Here is a 22348-nt window from a genome sequence, read left to right as displayed (position 1 = left end):
ATATCCCTATTTTTTCTGATACATTGGCTTTTTCCCCTCATGTATTTCCTTTAATACAGTGATCACTGTTCTTTGTTTATGGGATGTGTAAATAAAAATACAAATCCATACTAAATGTGTGTGTAAATGCTAAAATCTTCATGCTTATGCAAAACATATATGTTTACTGGCAGAAAAAAAAGATAGTCTCTTCAATTTCTACTCTGAAATTATTATTCAAGATTCAGGTATGCATTTGATTTATTGAATATTGAGTTTTAAGTGTTTGTATTGTGCAAAAAAAAAAAAATCTTTATTATCACCATCATCATTATTAAAGGTGCATTCAATATTAGTTTTTTTCTTAAAAAATTTAACTCCTAAAGAAATTAATTGTCATTTTTAAACTACATTTAAAATCATGAGCACTGACATGAGATGAGGACTCTTTATCATACCAGTAACCTTAAAGATGTTTATTCAACAGTGCATGGGACAGGGGCCCTCATGGGGCTGCCACTTTAAAATCACATGACCAGCCGAATACTACTTGCTTAATGTTCACTCTTAGATAAAATTAATCATGGCTGATTGTGAACAGAGAATTTCAATAATGGCATCTATAACTGAAAACTTTTGATTTCGAAAGATACAGCACCCACACCACTAGGTGTCACTGTTAGATTATGCAAACAAAAAGTTTCTGAGAGTGCCTTTAACTATTTAAGGCAATGTTATGTCGTCACAAATTTTCTAAAATACAATTTTGTAGATGCAAATATGATTTTCCCATACCATTAATTCTTTAAAAGCTGCATACCAGTTCTTCATCATGTGGTCATGCAATGTGTAAAGTAATAACAATGACTCAAAACCTGTTTTTATTCCTTAAATTAACAGGCACAAATTACATTATTTCTACATAGCAAAAACAATAAAAATATTTTTTTGATTCATTTTCATTACAACTTGCAAACCAAAACTTAAATAGAACCATTCATTAACAAAAAAAAAAGTCTACACTTATTGACCTCTCATGACGACAGGTGTCACAATTATTCTCAGCCACCAATCACACATTTGTTTTAGCCCTGTTGCAATTTGTACACATATTCTTTAGTAGTAATGACAATTATATGTTTAACATATATATTGTGTGCAGAGGTTAAGCTATGGCCATCTCCATTTTTTCCTACACAAACACATTCACTTGGAAGTCGAAGTACACTGTACCACAGCCAATGGAAATGGAGACAAGCCAACCAAGTTTTGAATATTCAAGTACTTATGAATGGATTGCTAAGAAATACATCTTTGGAGTGTATGAAGTTAATTAACAGTGTGAAATCTCACATTAGCAACTAGAGAATGAACATCAAACATATACAATTGTTGGGGACAGAATATCTTACGGGGGCTTTTTTTATCCCAGCAAACACAAAATATATGTAACCAAAGAATCTTTGATCCTAATAACAGTTAATAGGAGAGAAAAAATAATAATTTTGAGGGGCAAAAAAGTGCAGAGGACACAACTATTATCAAATATGTGCTCTGCCATTACATTATTAAAATATTGACCATGCTGCCAAGTTAACAAATTTCACTTGTAATTTTAAGAGCTATACAGTAAGCATCAAATCTGACATATACAGTAAGTATTGTATGTCCCCCTAAACTGTCCTTTAGAAGTAAATATAGGCTAATTAAATGGAAAATACATCTTTTAAAGATGGTTTGATTTGTATTTGAAAAGGTTACCTTAACCAGAGAGACTCAACTGACCAGGAGAATCAACTCTCAATGTTTACCTTGCAGAATGTATAAATCACAATGATTTCCATTATCAGCTATTGGAGGTTATATAGAACAAAATATATAACCTTTGTTCATAACTGGCACCATTTAATAAAAGCACGACAAAAATAATTTAAAGAGTGAAAAAAAGGAATAACGTGGAAGAAAATGGTTTTAAAATTGAACTTTAAAAGAGATTTCAGTTGAGAGGTCAATATTAAAAACAGAACACAACACAGACAGTTCTTGCCCACATTCAATATACTGGGTAACCTTTGATTTAATCTGCCAAAGGCAAAACTATGGAACAAAGGGATGACCCTATTTGACCAAGTAGAGGTAAATATGAGGGCGTGGTTGATCAAGGTTTACTTTGTTAGGATGCTCAAGGACACATTTAGCCCAAACAGCATGAATTATGTAACCATTTGCCATGATGTCAGAACTTAAAAAGATAAATGAGATAAAAAAAAAAAAAGTACCATATTTAAATTAAGCTATTTACAGTGAAGCACCAGAAATCCTACCCCCCGAAGTGGTGTGCTATTTCTGTGAACATATCTTGAATCATTTCACAGTGCATATCATTTCAGTTACAATAAAAAACAAAGAGGAAAGCAAAGCGATTGAGACTAGTTTTAGATTTCTTAATTCTCAACATTTTGATTTGATTTGTCATTGTTGGCCCGGCTATGCACCTTTCATTGTTATTGCATGAGACATTTGGACCTTAAAACTTACCTGCGGTAAAAAACTAACAGGAACACGTGTGGTCCAAGACAGAAATCATCTCACTACAAAGAGTTCCTTCTTGGATAAATCTTTTCTTTTCTCCACACTAACCCATGATGGGTCTAATTCCATCCACTTTAAAATACATTTTACACTCTTCATCTATTGTTTCCCAAACATGCATCCAACTGGCTGGGTAACGCAGATGAGATCCTCTCCCATGATTGTGGTCTGAGTCCATGCTTGTGGTTTGAGGCCAAGGTTGAAGTTCAGAGACCATACGATTTTTAAAAAAAGTGCTTTAATAGGACAGTAGAACTTCTTTCATCCAGTTCTAGAAAGTTCATATTAACAGGTATCATCTGTAAAAAAAAAAAAAAAAAAAGAAAGTAAAAACAAAGTTACATGTAAACATCCACTAAAAAGAAAATTTAATAAATGTTAGATTTATAGCAAACTTATAAACTCAGCAAAAAAGAAACATCCCTTTTCAGGATAATTTTGTAAAAATCCAAATAACTTCACAGATATTTATTGTAAAGGGTTTAAACAATATTTTCCATGCTTGTTCAATGAACCATAAACAATTAATGAACATGCACCTGTGGAACAGTCATTAAGACACTAACAGCTTACAGACGGTAGGCAATTAATGTCACCGTTACAAAAACTTAAGACACTAAAGAAACCTTTCTACAGACTCTGAAAAACACCAAAAGAAAGATGCCCAGGGTCCCTGTTCATCTGCATGAACGTGCCTTAGGCATACTGCATGGAGGCATGAGGACTGCAGATGTGGCCAGGGCAATAAATTGCAATTTCCATACTGTGAGACGCCTAAGAGAGCGCTACAGGGAGACAGGAAGGACAGCTGATCATCCTCACAGTGGCAGACTATGTGTAACAACACCTGCACAGGATCAGTACATCCGAATATCACATCTGCAGGACAGGTACAGGATGGCAACAACAACTGCCCGAGTTACACCAGGAATGCACAATCCCTCCATCAGTGCTCAGACTGTCTGAGAGGCTGAGAGAAGCTGGACTGAAGGCTTGTAGACCTGTTGTAAGGCAGGTCTTTACCAAACATCACCAGCAGCATCGCCTATGACCACAAACCCACCTTCGCTGGACCAGAAAGGCAAACTGATGAGTCACGGTTTTGTCTCACCAGGGGTGATGGTCAGACTCACGTATATTGTCAAAGGAATGAGCGTTACACCGAGGCCTGTACTCTGGAGCGGGATCGATTAAGAGGTGGTGGGTCCATCATGGTCTGAGGCGGTGTGCCACAGCTATCATCAGACTGAGCTTGTTGTCATTGCAGCCAATCTCATTGCTGTGCATTACAGGGAAGACATCCTCCTCCCTCATGTGGTACCCTTCCTGCAGGCTCATCCTGCCATGACCCTGACAATGTTGGATCAGAAGGTGAGGGCTAGGGCTATTGTCTTGGTGGAAGAGTGGGGTAACATCTCACAGAAAGAACTGGCAAATCTAGTGCAGTCCATAAGGAGGCGATGCACTGCAGTACTTAATGCAGCTGGTGGCCACACCAGATACTGACTGTTACTTTTGATTTTGACACCCCTCCCTCATTTTGTTCAGGGACACATTATTCCATTTCTGTTAGTCACATGTCTGTGAAACTTGTTCAGTTTATGTCTTAGTTGTTGAATCTTTTTATGTTCATACAAATATTTACACATGTTAACTTTGCTGAAAAGAAAAGAGGTTGAAAGTGAGAGGACGTTTCTTTTTTGCTGAGATTATATCAGTTCTCACCATGATACCACCACTTTGTCTTCTTTGGATTTTTATTACACGTCCGTACGTAAAAGGAGTTATCAGGAGGCCGTCTCTGTAAAAAACAAAATAATAGTAATTCAAATAAACTTTTTGGGGGCTGATGTTTGCAAAATTCATGACTATTAATAACTAGATTTTTTGTCACAGATGTGGTAGTGCAAAACATGTACCATGTGCTTCCATGGAACACCAAAGGAGATGTTAGGCAAATGCTAGTCTCAGTCGCCATTCACTGACATTATATGGAAAAAAGATGCAATGAAAGTAAATGATGACTGAGATTAACATTCTGTTTAACATCTCCATTTGTGTTCCATGGAATAACAAAAATGTCAAACAACATGTTTGGAAAAACGTGATGGTGAGTACATGACAGAATATTTATTTTGAGGTGAACTACTCCTTTAAAGAGCACCACTTAATTAACTGCTGTAGATATCATGTAACTTTCATAAAACTATTTTTCAGCCAACATTCAAAGAGCACTGTAGTGTTTGACCATCTACAATACGTTTTACATGTTGTGTGAGTGAAAAAGATGATTTTTTTTCTCCCCAATTTGGAATGCCCAATTCCAATGCGCTCTAAGTCCTCGTGGTGGCATAGTAACTCGCCTCAATTCGGGTGGCAGAGGACGCAGTTCCCTCCGCATCTGGGACGTCATCCGTGCATCTTATCACGTGGCTTGTTGTTACTGCGAAGACCTAGCGCATGTGGAGGCTTCACTCTATTCTCTGCGGCATCCACGTACATCTCACCACGCGCCCCACCAAGAGCGAGAACCACATTATAGCGACGACAAGGAGGTTAACCCAACATGACTCCACCCACCCTTTAGCAACCGGTGCCGCTTAGGAAGCCTGACTGGAGTCACTCAGGATGCCCTGTATTTGAACTTGTGACTCCAGGTGTGGTAGTCAGCATCTTTACTTGCTGAGCTACCCAGACCCCCCAGTGAAAAAGATGATTAATTTTTCAGGTTCAGCTGACTTCCTTTCCTGTCTCATAAGGTCCGAGATTGTCAATTATTAAAAGTCAGCGCTATGACTTTTATGCGATTTGTGTAATTAGTAAGCCTTTGGTTTTCAGAGGAACAAGATACAGCTGCATGAAGCAATGTAAGAACTGTTTCACACATCTTGCAGCTGTAACGAATACGCAAAGCAGCAGCAAAACATCAACAGCAGGCATGCCTTGAGCTTTTACACTGACAGAATTTCTGCTATACTGTATAACAAAGCTTCGGCTTTCTACAGAATATAAAGATATTTATGGATTACCACAGTGAGTATTGGCTTTGACAATGGCCATAAATTAAAAAAGGTTATTGAGAGTGGGCCACTGAAAACTATATGTCTAATGTGTTCCATATTAGAACTCTCTACCTAGCAATATCTTGAAAATATTTTAAAGGTGCACTCATTTAATATTTGTCTTTTTATTTATATATTGATTAAAATTGAACATTTAAAATGTTTTATAGTGTTTATTTTTATGTTGCACAGACACCAAGCGGCATAGATGCAGCAACATGCAAAACCAGACATTCTCAGTTAATGATTATATTGTAAAAATGTGCTATTTGAGTAAAGATACTGACTACCACACCTGGAGTCACAAGTTTGAATCCATGGCGTGCCGAGTGACCCCAGACAGGCTTCCTAAGCAACCAATTGGCCTAGTTGCTAGGGTGGGTAGAGTCACATTGGGTTAACCTCCTTGTGGTCACTATAATGTGGTTCTCGCTCTCAGTGGGCCGTGTGGTGAGTTGTGTGTGGATGCTGCGGTAAATAGCATGAAGCCTCCACACGCACTATGTCTCAGTAGTAACGCTCTCAACAACCACGTTAAAAGATGCACGGATTGACTGTCTCAGACGCAACTGAGACTCATCCTCCATCACCCGGATTGAGGCGAGTCACTACACCACCACGAGGACCTAGAGGGCATTGCAGTCAGCCATGATTAATTTATTCCAAGAGTGAAAGAATCCAACTACAAGCGATTACTGAGAAAAGCAAGTCATATTCGGCTGGTCATTTTATCTCAACATGGTAGAGCTGAATATGTGCCATGAATGTGTGGCCAGCATCATAAATCAAATGAAAAGCATCAAATAAAGTAGCTTTTTCTCCAAGACTGGTATGACTTGGTAAGTCTTCATCTTAAGTAAGTGTGAAATGTAATCATTATTATGTTTAAAAAGCCAACAACATGTATAATAAGGTCAAAAACAGTTTAAGCTAAAACTGTTCGGCCCACATACATTGATATTGAGATATATATATATATATATAAATATTCAGATAATTAAAATGCTTTACATTCTTGTAGCAGAAGAGTTAATCATTGATAAGGCCATACAAAAAGCGGCTTTAGAATACAATGCATTGTATACTATCATATTATTGATCAGAAGTCAATCATTGGCACACAGTTCACAGCAGTCCATTTCACAAGTGAATTTGTCAATCATTTGGAGATTTATTATGAGGGCTTGTTTAAGGACCCATCAATGTACACCTACGTCAGATGTCTCGGGTGTGTTGCGTCATAAACATAAAATGTTTAGGTCACTGTGTCAAGTTAAATATAGTTTCATACTCGACTCTTTAAACACATCTTGAGATCCCTTAGTTCACATTTGCGCTCCGAGTGTTTTGAACGCAAGAAAATAATGCATGTTTGTGTTGTTCTGCCTACTGAAGTGTTTTCTTCACTGTATGAACTGCGCGTTGCTCATACAGCTGGAATTTCACTTACTGCCCTCTGGAGTAAACAGGTGGTACTACAAGCTTGCATTTCTCAGGAATATTCCTTATTATGGTCCGTGGGCATGCAATTAATTGCGTAATTTTTTTAACGTGTTATTTTTTGTAAAATTAAATCGCACTGAATTAACATGTCAAATTGACAGCCCTAATATAAATATGTATAATCATTATATATTGAGTTATTGTTATATGAGGGGCTTTTTCAGCAAATATTTGTAAATGTGATTAATCGCAATTAATTAATCGGGATACCATGTAATTAATTCGATTAACATTTTTAATTGATTGACAGCCCTAATTTTTACCCATTAATCTGATTTCACTCTGTATGTAAACTCCTTTATCAATGTTTACCAATGTGCACAATTAATGTGTGTATGACTGTTTACGTTTTGACATCAAAAGCTGAAAACAAACTGATGATTTCATATCGCACGTACACACGTTTTTCTTGTGTTGTCAGATTGTGTATGTACTGCAAATGTATCTTAGTGCACCTTAACCACTTTTACATTAATCAGAAGTGTAACTTCAGAAACAAAAGATATTAAGTATCTATAACCAAATGCCCATCTACCTTTTTGAATTATTTTTTAACCACAAGAGAACAAGCATTGTAGTGTGAGACACTTACCTTCTCTTTGCAGCTAGACAGCATGCTAATAATGCTAAGACAGACAGATTGCACTGAAAGAGCCGGTGACCAGTCTTCTGTTAAGATGGACAGGCAGATGTGGCCATTGCTATAAATGTGAGGATGGACAGGTATGTTGTCTCCTGTGAACATTACCTGCCAAAACAGAATACGTGCATACACATAAGTGTTTTCATCTCTTTCAGACAAATATGGTATTTAGCATCAATCAGAACAAAAACACTCATACACTGAGCTGAATTGAAGGAACTGGGGAAAAGTAGCCTTTTGGAACAATACCACGTTCCTGCATTAATACAGACAAAAAGAAACTTATGCATAAGCCAGTGCTTAGTCCTCACAATTGGCATGAATCCGCTAGATTAGGAGTTGGAGACAGAGACAGCAGTTTGTATGAGAGGCCAGCACCAGAGCCGGACTTTGGCGCTCTCAGTCAGAGGGGAACAAATACAGCCTGTGCCTCACTTCCGATTAAATGCATTTAAAGCACAAACTCCACTAGGGCAGCACCAAAAAAAAGTTGTCAAGTTCATCTGTCACCTTTACTCTAAAGTGCAGTTTAAGAGCATTTAAAATCCCAGCGGCTAAGAATATATACAAAGAATAAATTCTAATCAGCTCTAAGTCATCAAGAGTGTTTCCATTAATGGATGTCAAGTCTCTGTATCCATACAGTCATGCTTTTCTTATCCCTAAAAAGCCTTTGTGGGGTGTGTGAGCTTGTTCATCTAACTTGCTCTATACAGGTCTGCTATTTATAATGGAACTGATTTGTAAAACACGATTGGATCTAATGCCCTTAAATGTGGCCTCTAAATCTTCATGCTACAAGTTCAAAAGTGCCCTTCCCATGCAGGTGCAAAAGATTGATCCCACGCAGGTGCATTTGGGCTCAGTGGCACAGGTAGTTGAACCGTAAGAAAAGATTAGGGGACTGTAGTTGTCTCTTTCACTAATTATTTGAAACAGCACAGTGAAGGGGAATGTAGGACTATTTAGCAATTGTTTGATTCAAAATATACAGTATTTGAGGAACAATTCTTCAATTAGCAAACACTTTTGTCTAAAGCAATTAAAGAAATAGCTTTTTCCTCCATTTAGTAAAGGTTGTCTATGTTGTCTGAGACAATTGCATAATAAATAAATAATGTTTTAATAAAGATCCCATGAAAAGGCTGCAGTTTTCTTTTCCTATGTTGACATGTTGAAAGAAAATTACACTGATCAGCCATAACATTAAAACCACTGACAGGTGAAGAGAATAACATTTACTATCTCATTACAATGGCACCTGTCAAGGGGTGGGATATATTAGCCAGCAACTGAACAGTCAGTTGTTGGAAGCAGGAAAAAGTGACACGCGTAAGGATCTGAGCGACTCTGACAAGGGCCAAATTGTGATGGCTAGACGACTGGGTCAGAGCATCTCCAAAACGGCAGGTCTTGTGGGGTGTTCCCGGTATTCAGTGGTTAGTACCTACCAAAAGTGGTCCAAGGAAAGAACACAAGTGAACCGGCAACAGGGTCATGGGCACCCAGGGCTCAATGATGCACATGGGGAGCGAAGGCTAGCCTGTCTGGTCCGCTCCCACAGATGAGCTACTGTAGCACAAATTGCTGAAAAACTTAATGCTGGCCATGATAGAAAGGTGTCAGAATTGCAGCTTGCTGCATATGGGGATGCGTAGCCGTAGATAGGTCAGAGTGCCCGTGCTGACCCTTGTCCACTGCCAAAAGTGCCTACAATGAGCACGTCAGCATCATAACTGGACCATGGAGCAATGGAAGAAGGTGGCCTGGTCTGATGAATCACATTTTCTTTTAGATCATGTGGAAGCCCGGGTGCATGTGCACAGTTTACCGGGGGAAGAGATGGCAGCAGGATGCAACATGGTAAGAAGGCAGGCCGGCGGAAGCAGTGTGATGCTCTGGGTAATGTTCTACTGGGAAACCTTTGGTCCTGGCATTCATGTGGACTTTGACTTTGACACGTACTTTTGACTTTGACACGTACCACCTACCTAAAGATTGTTGTAGACCACGTACCTCTCTTCATGGCAACGGTATTCCCTGATGGTAGTGGCCTCTTTCAGTAGGATAATGCGCCCTGCCACACTGCAAAAATTGTTCAGGAATGGTTTGAGGAACATGACAAAGAGTTCAAGGTGTTGACTTGGCCTCCAAATTCCCCAGATCTCAATCAGATTGAGCATCTATTGGATGTGCTGGACCAACAAGTCGGATCAATGGATGCCCCAGCTCGCAACTTACAGGACTTAAAGAATCTGCTGCAAACGTCTTGGTGCGAGATACCACAAGACAGCTTCAGAGGTCTTGTGGAGTCCATTATTTGATGGGTCAGAGCTGTTTTGGCAGCATGAGTGGGACCTAAATGATATTAGGCAGGTGGTTTTAATGTTGTGGCTGATCGGTGTAGGTTGGGATATGTAGAATAAAATATTTTTGACTTTTATTTTAAATAGCCCATATACTTTAGTTTATGTCTTGGCCAGGAACCTTGATTTGCTACATGCAAGTCATAGGCAGATGGGGTGGGGTGTTTTTTTCTAATTCTAGAGAGCATTGTATTGAAAAAACATTGGTATATACAGATGATAAGTGATCAATATTTTTGGTCTGTTCCCCCGGAAAGCATGCCTGTACATTATAAATGCATTTATCTGATGAAAATGTATTTAGTCACCTTTTAAGGGTATATTCACATATAGATGGCCTCAAAGCTAATAAACATAGACATTTTGATTTCATGGGGACTTTAATTTAATTATTAAGCTTCAATTGACTAAATAATTTCTAGTTCTACTACACAGAAAGCACTGTTGCCTACCTGAGGTGAGTCAAAGGGATAACGACTACTAAATTTAAAAAGAAGCTGAAATTTCTCCCCCTCGTAGATAGTACCGGGGGCTCCTTCCATATCCACAATCCATCTGTAAACACAAACAGAGAGCCATTAATAATGTTGCTTTTTGATTGACTGAATAGTCTCTTAAACTAACCACCTTCCTATTTATAAGCTCCATAAAAATGACCAACAAGTGCAATAGTGAAGAAAAACTGGACTTTCATGAAGCTTGGAGGGCTGGAAAGTACAAGCATGGCTTTACAATGAGCACTCTCTTTGCTATGACAAGTTCCACACAACCAATCAGTAGAGTTTCGTTTTCATTTAAGGAGAGGGACAAAACGTGGCAAGACTACAGCAAAGGTGATAAAAGACAAGACAAGCATAACATTCCCAGAACTATGTTTGAAAAAAGCTTGTATAGGAAGAGGCACCACATAAGGGGTCAAACTCTTTAGCATGACCAATCCCTGACCTGAGCGCTCTGGGATAATCCAGTAAATTTTTAGCCATTTGGGGAACAGCTAACCAATGGAGAGCAAGTTGACCTTTTCCAAATAGCATAAAAGTACTCAACAGTCAGTGAGAAAGAATGAGGTGAGGTGATATTCCTGACTCGACAGAAACACACTGACTCAACGGGATTTGTCACTGTGTGCTTGTGTGTTCCAGTCCTCGTGTGTCCTTCTCTAATTCTGTGTCTGCAGAACCCCAGAAATTTATACAGAATTGCATTATCATTTATTAAAGCTGAAGTATGTAACTTCTGTGTAATCATACTTTGTCCTATCCAATCTTAATATGCAGACACAACTATAAATAAGCCATAGGTTAATTTTCTAAAAATAAAAAAAAGACTGCAAGCACTCTTTCCGTGGCACTTTGAAAATGTCTCCGTTTGTTTTGAGGGACCCACTGAGACCCACCCCAACAATGTGACTCAACCACGGCATTGCAGTTGGGGCAGAAATATCTCTTTGTTTGACCAACAGCAGACCAGGGGCATATTCAGAAAACTGTATTGAAAACAAAGTTTGTTTTTGCAATTCCTTTTGGAGGCGCAGAAATTACATACAGAACTTCAGTTTAAAATATTTAGATGAACTGGATTTTGATCAGCTACCAATAAGAGTGCAGTATTGGATACCAAAAAGAGTAGCACACATTTCACCATATTTAAATCCATTCCACGAAGGCTAACTACCCGCATTTCCCCCTTAAATCAAGGCAGACAATGCAGAATCCATCTTGGTCTGCAAATAACTAAAGCTTCCATTTTAAAACCTAAAACCCAAATGTGAAATCTCTGCCCTAACAATACAAGTTACCACAAAGCTCTCCCAGTTCATGTGAAGAAACCAGTCTGGCTCGAATACAAAACAAATATGCAACTCTTGCAGCATTCCACAATTACACAAAGTGACATCAGCCATGCCATTTTCCTGCCACAACATTATCACATATCTACAGCAGCAGTTGTTTTCAGAAAATTGAGAATGTTCCAGAGATGGAGCGGAAATATTGGACTACCAGTGCTGCGTGTAGAAGAGCTCACGTTTCTACTTTAGTTTGTATGTGAGACTATTCTGGTTTACCTCATAATATTCCTTCAGATGACAGAAAGGCACAAAAATATTTGAAAAAGAACAGCATGATCTGTTCAGATGCATCTTAAATGGACAGTTCTCCCCAAAGATGTAATTCTATCAGTATCATCATTTATTTATTTTGTTCCAAATACATACGACTTTCTTTCTTTCCTTATGCCTTTCTGTGGAACACAAGAAGAGAAATGTATAAATATTGATTGGGCTGCTCTTTTCCCACAAATTTAAAGTGAATGGGGACTGAGACTGTAAGTCCCTAACATTGTGCCTGACATTCTGCCTAACATCTCCTTTTCGTTTTCCACAATGGAGATAAAATCATAAGGTTTGGAACAACATGAGGATAAATAAATTATGACAATTTTCATTTTGGCTGAACTTTGCTTTTAAGTTTATCCCATTATAACATGGCCCCCTAAGGCTAGATTTTTCAAAACTGAGCTCTACATCAATTGTTTATTTTCATCACTGCCATGCAGAGAATGAGAAAAACATATTTGAGAAGACAATAGTAAATCACTTCTATTTTCCCACTTCTGATGTAATATCAATGAAATAATTTATTAATCATGACACTGAACATAAGAGTGGTTATACAATGTAGTGAATATTCAGATTCTGTTGATAATCCTTTATAGTTATTCACAACATTCTTGCCCTGTTTTTTCTAGGGACATTTTCCATAAAAGACAAACAGATATTTCTGGACACATTCTTACAGACACAGGCCAAAAAGAGGCCAGAAAGGTATGTTACAGCAATACTACCCTCTCATGCTGACAGCTTAACTCTTTCATTTTTTATTAGACTGAGCAGACATACTATACATTGACTGGGCAGGTGATAAACTGAAGCAGCCTTACAAGTGACACCAAATGAAAACTGTGACAAACACTTTTTGTCAGGTTTTTCAGACCGGAGGACATTTTTAGCATAATATAAAAATTTAAATTGATGTATGTAAGCGTAATCGATACAACACAGCCCATTAAAGGGGTCATGACATGAGAAACCAAATTTGCCTTGATCTTTTGGTATATAAGAGGTCTTTGTATCATTAAAACGTCCTGCAAGTTTAATATTTTAAGACGTCCTCCCCATTCTAAACGAATCATTTATTTAATCAAGCTCAAAATACAGCTCGTTCTGGATTCATGGTTAGAAGTGACGTGACGGTTAGAAGTGACGTACCAGCGTTTGCATATGACCGCCTCCAGCACAAGATAACTACGCTTTAAGCGCAAGACAACTACGCTCATTTCAGTATCGCCGTCGCCTCACAAGTGTTCAGTCGATGGACAGCGAGCTCTGACAGAGACTACTTGTGCACAGGAAAATTACGATGCCACACAGATGTGCTGTTCCTGGCTGTGGTCAAACAAAACCTCTGAATAAGCTGCCGAAAGATCCAGACGTCAGGGAAAAATGGATGCAGTTTATTTTTTGCGGACGCTCCAGTCACGGCAGTGTTAACTTAAGCGCTTGTTCTGTACATTTTAAGGATGACTGTTTTGAGAACAAATCTCAATATGATGCTGGCTTTGCCAGAAAACTGTTGCTCAAAGATAAGTCCGTGCCGACTATTCTGGGAACAACGACGACGCAAACTGTAAGTAATCTATTTTAAACTTTAAACTACTTTTTAAAGCGCAATTTCATTCATTATGAATAATCACAGTGTTTTTACTTAGTTTACTTGCATATTGTTCTGGCTGGGGCGTCAATAATTGATACATAGGCACTGACGTTAGCCAATCATAACAGTGGGCGTTAACACTGAAGTCTTAAATGGAAAACGCCCCCAAAACAGACTGTTTGAATCAGAGGATGAGAAACAGGGTGGGAAAAGGTCATAAATCACTAGATTTTAAAAGTTTTTCTTAAAAAATAATATATTAATACTATAATTGCACCTAAGGGAACATAATAATACAATAAAAAACCCATGTCATGACCCCTTTAATGCTTCAAATTACAATTCAATTAAATATATATATATATATACACACACACACACACACACACAGTATATATGACAAAATGCAATATAATGACAAACTATATACACAGAAGAAAATATGAGCCATATTGCACTATCACAGGTTTCTCATATGAGTGTCCTCATGAAAAATACAGCATATCAGTGAGTAGACAGTTATTACACACTTGGATATAAGATTAAATATTGAGTCAGCAAGTGAAGTTCTTACTGTGTGATGGTGTTCTGTACACTCTTCTCATTCAAAGTCATTCCAGGGGGCGGATCATTCTGCAAGGCTAACAGTTCCTTCTGTAATCTCTTCTGTTGAGAATAAGAGAGAACAAATAGAAGGAAAAGAAAATCATATCTAGGAACTATCTATAGAATATAAACCAGAGTCTTCATCATTGTTTTTGAATCACTACAGCACTGAAACATTTCAGCTGGTATCCTTAAAAGACTGGCTGTCAAAATAGCGGTCTACCTTAATAGCCCCTTATGTATTTATGACTACTAATGTCATTTTCTTTTACACGTGTCATTATACTTATTTTTGCAGTACTTTATCTTGCTACTTTGTATTTTTTACAATTATTTATACAGTCATTTTTAAAGATACAGTACAACATTCCATACATGCAATGTCTAAACTTATGTTACTGTTCTATTATAAAAATGTATAGATAAAAAATAAAAAGGAGTTGTTTGTGGGCATCTCACTAAGTTTTAAAACACAACCTGTGTTGTGACTGACCCATTTAAACCTACATTTTCATTCTGAAATCTGTATTCATAAGCAAATCTAAAAAGCTAACATTTTCTACAGTCCTAAAAAAAACTTACGTATTTCATTCGTTTATGGGGTATACAGTTATATATATATATATATACAGTACAAGTTTAGGAACAAAAAATGTAAGTTCAAACATCCCATGATTTCCTCAGCAACCTTGCAATGTTGTATAAAATAAGTGGGGAAATCAAGGTTTAACGCCATGGGAAAATAAAGAATATTTTGAGAAATACTATATTTATTCTTTCTATTATATTGACTGTTTTTGTGAATCTTCATCGCCAGCTGTTGCTTTTAAAGCACCGACAATCTCACCCTGACAGCTCAGGCACCTCGATGAGGACAAGTTATTGTTTAACAAATAACACACCACAACTCGTTTGCCTTGTTAGGCCTATCTATAAAACACCATCTACACTATCAGAGACGATACGCTCGGCAGTTGATCAAGGCTTGATATATAAATTAAACAGAGCTAGATGTCAGATGTGATCTTACCTGCATCGACGCCATGATGGATCCCCCTGCATCAGTGGCGCACAGTAACGCAGAGCGACTGACGTCACCATCACGTGACATCCGAGTACACTGCGATCTGTCAACACTCAACACGGTCCCAAAAATCAAATCCACCCCTTCCCTGCACATATAACTTACTTTGTTGCATGTGCAGATAATATTTTGATGCTTTATATTTTTATATGCTATTATTATAATTTATATTATTGTAAATAGGCCTATTATTATAGAAAAAGAATGTAAATACCAATAATTCGAGATCCACTGTTTTTATATAGTTAAAAATAATAGAATTAACTTAAAGTATTATCTTTAGCTTTTTATCATTGCATTTATCATTTCATTTAGCCTTTTTTTTTCTTGAACTGTAACTCCAATGTTTATGTTCCTTGATATGTATGTATTTGGATTTTATGTTTTTATTCTTCAATAAAAATAATATTAACTTCCTGAGATCTATTTGTTCCAATTTCAAGTTTTGAAGAACTGACAAAGAGGTACGATTGAACTATAATTAACAGTAATTTTTGCACAAACTTTATATTATACACATTGAAAAAGTTTGGAATAATGTACAGATTTTGCTCTTATGGAAAGAAATTGGTACTTTTATTCACCAAAATGACATTCAACTGATCACATTGTATAGTCGGGACATTAATAACATGAAAAATTACTATTACAACTTGAAATAAATGTTCAGAACTTCTTAAACTACTTCAAAGAGTTCTCATCAAAAAAATCATCCACGTGCAGCAATGACAGCTTTGCAGATCCTTGGCATTCTAGCTGTCATTTTATCCAGATACTCAGGTGACATTTCACCCCACACTTCCTGTAGCACTTGCCATAGATGTGTCTGTCTTGTTGGGAACTTCTCACACACCTTACATTCTAGCTGATCCCACAAAAGCTCAATGGAGTTAAGATCCATAACACTCTTTTCCAATTATCTGTTGTCCAATGTCTGTTTCTTTGCCCTCTCTAACCTTTTCTTTTTGTTTTTCTGTTTCAAAAGTGACTTTTCTTTGCAATTCTTCCCATAAGGCTGTACCCCTGAGTCTTCTCTTTACTGTTGTTCATGAAACTGGTGTTGAGCAGGTAGAATTCAATGAAGCTGTCAGCTGAGGACATGTGATGCATCTATTTCTCAAACTAGAGACTCTGATGTACTTATCCTCTTGTTTAGTTGTACATCTGGCCTACCACATCTCTTTCTGTCCTTGTTAGAGACAGTTGTCCTTTGTCTTTGAAGACTGTAGTTTACACCTTTGTATGAAATCTTAATGTTTTTGGGCAATTTCTTGCATTTTATAGCCTTCATTCCTCAACACAATGATTGACTGATGAGTTTCTAGAGAATGCGGTTTCTTTTTTGCCATTTTTGACCTAATATTGATCTTAAGACATGCCAGTCTATTGCATTCTGTGGCAACTCCAAAACAAAGACAATGTTAAGCTTCATTTAATGAACCAAATAGCTTTCAGCTGTGTTTGATATAAAGGCAAGTGATTTTCTAGTACCAAATTAGCAATTTTGTATGATTACTCAAGGATAAGGTGTTGGAGTGATGGCTGCTGTAATTGGTCCTGTCTCGATTTGACCAAAAATGACTTTTTTTCAAATAGTGATGGTGCTCTAGCTGACTATACTTTGTGATCAGCTGAATGCCCCTTTAGTGAATTAAATTACCAATTTCCTTCCGAAACAGCAAAATCTGTACATTATTCCAAACTTTTGTACTGCAGTGTAAATTATTATAGAATTAAGCCATTTTGTTTATTCCTTATAGTCATGCGTTTGCAGAAAATCTCCCACAAAAGACATGTTAACAATCTGGAAATTGATAAACTGGCCAAAATACAATGAGGTATTGGTGAGAAAGTGATATATTTCTTTCTTCCATATTTATTCCTAGTGCAGACTTCACTAAGACAATTGCAAAAGACTAGTCAATACAAAATCGTTAAGACATAAAATATTTTTAAAACATTGCATACAAAACACAAATGATCAACTCATAACGATGTTAAACCTACAGTCAAGACTGTTCTCATCACAGAAAACAAACTCCTTAATGGTTCAAAATAACAAAATATTTATATAAATACACAATCAGTGACATAAATATAATGGCAAATAAATGGCATGTAAGTAGGTCACAGTCAACACATACTCCATTCCAATCTACCTCTAAGTTTGAAGCTACACTGTAAAAAAAAAGTTGATTCAACTTTAAATTATAAGGCAACTTATCGCAAGCGCTTTTTTGAGTAAACTTGACAATCAGGGACTAAAGTCCACCCAACTTAAAATATTACATTAACATCACAAGTTGTCACAACATAAATTGTCATGTTTACCTAATAAATAACAGAACTAAATATTTTTGGTTTACTGAACACAAATAGGCCTATTATCTATAGGCATATAGACGGATTAATTACTTAAGTAGTCTAATTAAATTAAAGACAGACCATAACACGGGTCAAATAACTTTTTATTATTTAAACACTTTGTGTCAATGCACAACAACAACATTACAGTACCAAGTCTGTATGGCAGACTTTGCATTTTAAATTCTTTACTCTATGCATTTTACACTTAACTCCATGCATGGTACAAATGCATGTTAGAGAAATCCACAGTGTTAAGTACACCATAATACGTTAGCTGTCTTGTGGCATGAGGCACATTTTCACATGTATTTAACATTTTTGGTTGATTTTTAAAGGAACAATTATGTGAAAACTAATTTACACATAATGTATTGCATAATTTAACATCAACCTAAGAGTTCCTCAAAACCAAGTTACTATTGTGTCCAAGAACCCAAAACAATTGAAAGCATCTGAGTAAACCACAAACATTACTCAGCTGTTATAAATGCACAGCACTTTTTTGTCAGAACAACACTGAAAATTGCAATGATATGCCTGTAATCCACTGACCTAGATCCTTGGACGTACCAGTGTCTACATAGAAATCAAACACAATTAATTCAACCCAAAAAAAAAAAAAAAACTCTAGGAGAAACTCCAGCCTCAAGGGATAGTTCCCACAAAAACGACTAAAAAAACAATACTATTTTCTTTCAATGCATTCATTAATGTTAAGCATTCACTTGTTACAACCTTTGCCTTAAAGCGATAGTTCACACAAAAATGAAAGTTCTTTTATCATTTACTCACCCCCAAATTGTTCTAAACCTGTGTGAATTTGGGGGTGAGTAAATGATGAAAGAACTTTCATTTTGTGTGAACTATCTCTTTAAGGCAAAGGTTGTAACAAGTGAATACTTAACATTAATGAATGCATTGAAAGAAAACAGTATTGTTTTTTAGTCATTAACTATGAAAGTATAAAATAAACAATGGCCACTGGAAGAACGTCATTCAGATGCATTTGTCCATTTAGCAAAGTTTAGACTTCAATGACTGCACTCTTGCAGAGCAGATGCCACCAAGATCCATGAAGATTTTTTGTATTACTTCAAAAGTATACTTAAGTTCTTTTGGATACTCCATGTTGAGTGCATACATGAGACCAAACAAGTATGCGAATGCTGCTGGCAGATCTGGAATGTCATCAAGCACAATGGCCTCTTCCAGGATTATGGCCAGGTTGATCACATTTGGCAGTGATGTGACGGCAGCAACATCATCTTTGACCACAGTAAGAATTCCAATCTTTACACCTTTGGTGCAGTGGTCCACAGGATCAGTATCCTGGGAGAATAATGGGGGGTTATTAATGGAAATGTACATTTACATATAACAATAATTATTATCATCATCGTTGTTGTGTAAGTAACCTGAATACATGTAAAATATAGTATAAAAAAAGGATTTAGAAATGGAAATGGTAATTTACCAGGCACATCTTGAGTAAACATGCTGGCTTCTCACGCAGAAAAATTGGCAATCCCTTAAGAGCTGTTCTTTACCGATGTGAGGTAATGTCAGTCACCTAAAAATAAAAAAAATATATATTTTGTTTATAAAATCTGCAGATGCTCTATGACCTTATTATTAAAACGATTGAAACATTTCCCGTGTGCGAAATCAGTAACAAACACTGCTAAATTAGAGTAACTTTAGGCCGTCTATTTGGGAACAGCGCAAAATCACATGACAAATAACATACAGTCGATTATAAAAATGATTAATACCCACCGGTTATTTTAAAGAAAAGCTGGATTGATCAGGCACGACGACACCACTCCTTCACATCAGCATCGAAAAGGACCAAAAAGTGCGCGAAATCAGTAACACACTGTGAAATGAAATTAGGCCGTCAGTTTGTGAAGAACACAATATTCGTTAAATATTTCAAATAACATACAGACGATTACAAAAATGATTAATTCACAGCGGTTATTTTAAAGAAAAGCTGGATTGATCAGACGACACCACTCCTTCACATCTGGAGTGATTACGTTACACCATCAGTTTGTAAAGAGCACAATACCTCTATATGACAAATAACATAGGCGATTATGATTTAATACATACTAGTTATTGTGCAGGAAACAATCGGATTGATTAGGCAGGACGCTGTCATCCACTTTTCACCAGCATCAACTTCTGGAAACCGCTGGCGCTGTCGTCGTCTTCTCACCTCCTGCATCAACTTTTTGAAACTTTTTGAAGTAGCTTATGTCTCAAACTGCGCATGCGTTCAATGTACAAACTTCGCACGTGCTGACAAGAATCGCGAGATTCAATGAAAACGAAAAGAACTTAGTAAGATCAACAAAACATTGCACATTTTTAACATTCAAGGAACTAATTTGTTGAATGAACTTAGTATCATGCATGAACACTTCCAATCAAAATATCTAAGTTCAATTTACTGTTTTATGTTTATTGGGAGGACTTTTTGTAAGTTGGCTTTTTTACAGTGTATGAGCTGGTCCAGTGCAATCTCAGGAGCAGGGGAATTCTTTCATTTCTGTTGATCTGTTGGTGTAAGCAAGCTTTGTAGGTGAAATACATGCACACTTCAGAGAGAAGGTGAGAGGGTATCTTCCAGAAGTTTACCTCATTGGTTTAATTTTGCGCAAACTAACCTATAGGCAAAAAAAAAAAACAAAACATAGAATTCAAATATTGATAAGATTTGAATCATAAGAAAAAAATTTGAGATGAAGTGAGCGGGATAGACTTTGCATTTAAGAGTAAAATAGTTAAAAACCCCATAAACAGTCAAAATAGCTTAATAATTTAGATCATGAAAATGTTATATTAATTTCACTTGGCAGACACATTTATCCAAAGCAACTTGCACTACATTCAAGGTGTCCCTTTAATCAATTTGAGGTCCCTAGAAATTGAACCCATGCTGTTATTGTTGACAGCGGCATGCATGTTTTGAAATCTAGACTTTGAACATGTACTCACAGGGTCCACTCAGCAGCTTTGATGGTGCCAGAGGGTGAAACATGTTCCCTATTCACAATAAACTCATGACCATCTGAGGAGATTAGTTTTACAACCACCATATGTCCTCTCTTCAACATCTGCTGGAATATAGAATCATGTGAAAACATCCAGGAAAACAAGCCACAGCAGTGGCTTGGACAGTCCTATGCATCTGATTACATTTACAAGAAAGGAATCAAAGTTTAACATCAATTATGTTCTACGGAAATCTAAATGATCTCCTAAAGGATCAAATGTATTTACAAAAAGCATTTAAGAGATGATCGAGACATTCCAATTATCCATTTGCAGATCAATAAGTCCAATACAAACCCACTGTTTCACAAGTACTATATCACTCCTGTATACAACAGAACAACAACATTAGGCTATATAACAGCATTGCTTTGGAAAATAATTGTATTATTATGAGGCAGCATCTGAGAGGGAGAGAGAAATAGAGAGGCAGCTTAGACATATACCACAACTGTAATTTTAATACAGTCTGGCTAAATTAATTAGGTAATAATGTGACAGACACACACTTAAATTCTGAATTGAGCAGGTAAACACAACCAAAAAATGTGTTTGTATTTGCATTAATTGTCTTTTTCTGTACTATGTCAATAGTTTAATTATGAAATCATAAAATTTAATTCTGTGTTCTGAGACTGTCTGAAACCATCTTATAAAAGCACATTGTCACGGTAATGTCACAGAGTAGTTTGTTAAAGCAGTTTGTTTTTTAGATATTGCTGTCAAACAAACTGTGTTTTGAAAATAATACATCACAATATTGTCTATTTTCTTCTCTTGATGGATCTGTTAACCATATATCCAATTCTAATAACTTTACCACAAAACAAGTTTATTGAGAAACACGTACTGGATACAACCAAATTCTTCTGATTCAGTAAGTCCTGTCAGTCCCATCACTGACCTGACTGATCTCTTTTTACAGTTTACACTACACATGAAGTTTGATTTCACATAAAGAAGAATGAGCTTCATAAAACAATGAAAAATAATAATAAATAAAATGAAGTATCACATTTTGTTTAAATTAACATGCATAATTCTGAGCTCTAAAAAAAGTTTAACTCATATTTTGTTATAACTTTAGTCTATAACTATATGTAAATATATATTTATTTTAGTTCATGGCCTAATTTATTTATGTTGAGGTTATATTTATTTGTGCTGTGGTTTTATTTATTTGTGTTGTAGTTTTATTTATTTGTGATGTGGTTTAATTTATTTGTATTGTTTTGTGGTTTAATTTATTATTTTTGTGGTTTTATTTATTTGTGTTGTGGTTTTATTTATTTGTGATGTGGTTTAATTTATTTGTATTGTTTTGTGGTTTAATGTATTATTTTTGTGGTTTAATTCATTTGTGTTGTTGTTTA

At 36.4% G+C, this 22348-nt stretch overlaps 1 protein-coding gene and 1 long non-coding RNA gene across 2 annotated transcripts; both read right to left on the bottom strand.

Moving 5' to 3' along the window:
- Nucleotides 1–802: 802 nt before the first annotated feature.
- Nucleotides 803–15541, bottom strand: LOC127634782 (probable ubiquitin-conjugating enzyme E2 W-B). The gene is made up of 6 exons (XM_052114464.1): nt 15495–15541; nt 14433–14524; nt 10598–10700; nt 7729–7884; nt 4297–4372; nt 803–2870 (listed from the first exon to the last, which is right to left on the bottom strand). The coding sequence occupies exons 1-6, from the start codon at nt 15507–15509 to the stop codon at nt 2857–2859; spliced, it is 456 nt and encodes a 151-aa protein (XP_051970424.1). The 5' UTR covers nt 15510–15541; the 3' UTR covers nt 803–2856.
- A 3256-nt stretch (nt 15542–18797) lies between these two features.
- On the bottom strand, nt 18798–20172 carry LOC127634783 (uncharacterized). The gene is made up of 4 exons (XR_007969409.1): nt 20031–20172; nt 19692–19791; nt 19390–19485; nt 18798–19244 (listed from the first exon to the last, which is right to left on the bottom strand). It is a non-coding gene; the product is annotated as an uncharacterized LOC127634783 (long non-coding RNA).
- Between the last annotated feature and the right edge of the window lie 2176 nt (nt 20173–22348).

Source organism: Xyrauchen texanus, chromosome 42, assembly GCF_025860055.1.
Source record: "Xyrauchen texanus isolate HMW12.3.18 chromosome 42, RBS_HiC_50CHRs, whole genome shotgun sequence".
In the NCBI taxonomy this organism is placed as follows: Eukaryota; Metazoa; Chordata; class Actinopteri; order Cypriniformes; family Catostomidae; genus Xyrauchen; species Xyrauchen texanus.
Note: the sequence above shows the minus strand (reverse complement) of the source record. Positions and strands in the feature narration are given on the sequence as shown.

Bases quoted from the DNA above. Each gene is read 5' to 3' on its own strand.
- LOC127634782 (XM_052114464.1), bottom strand. The intron at 10,701-14,432 runs GTAAGAACTTCA...TTGTGTTTACAG, and splicing joins GTACAGAACACCATCACACA to ATGGATTGTGGATATGGAAG. The intron at 4,373-7,728 runs GTAAGTGTCTCA...TGTTTTTTACAG, and splicing joins TGTCTAGCTGCAAAGAGAAG to AGACGGCCTCCTGATAACTC.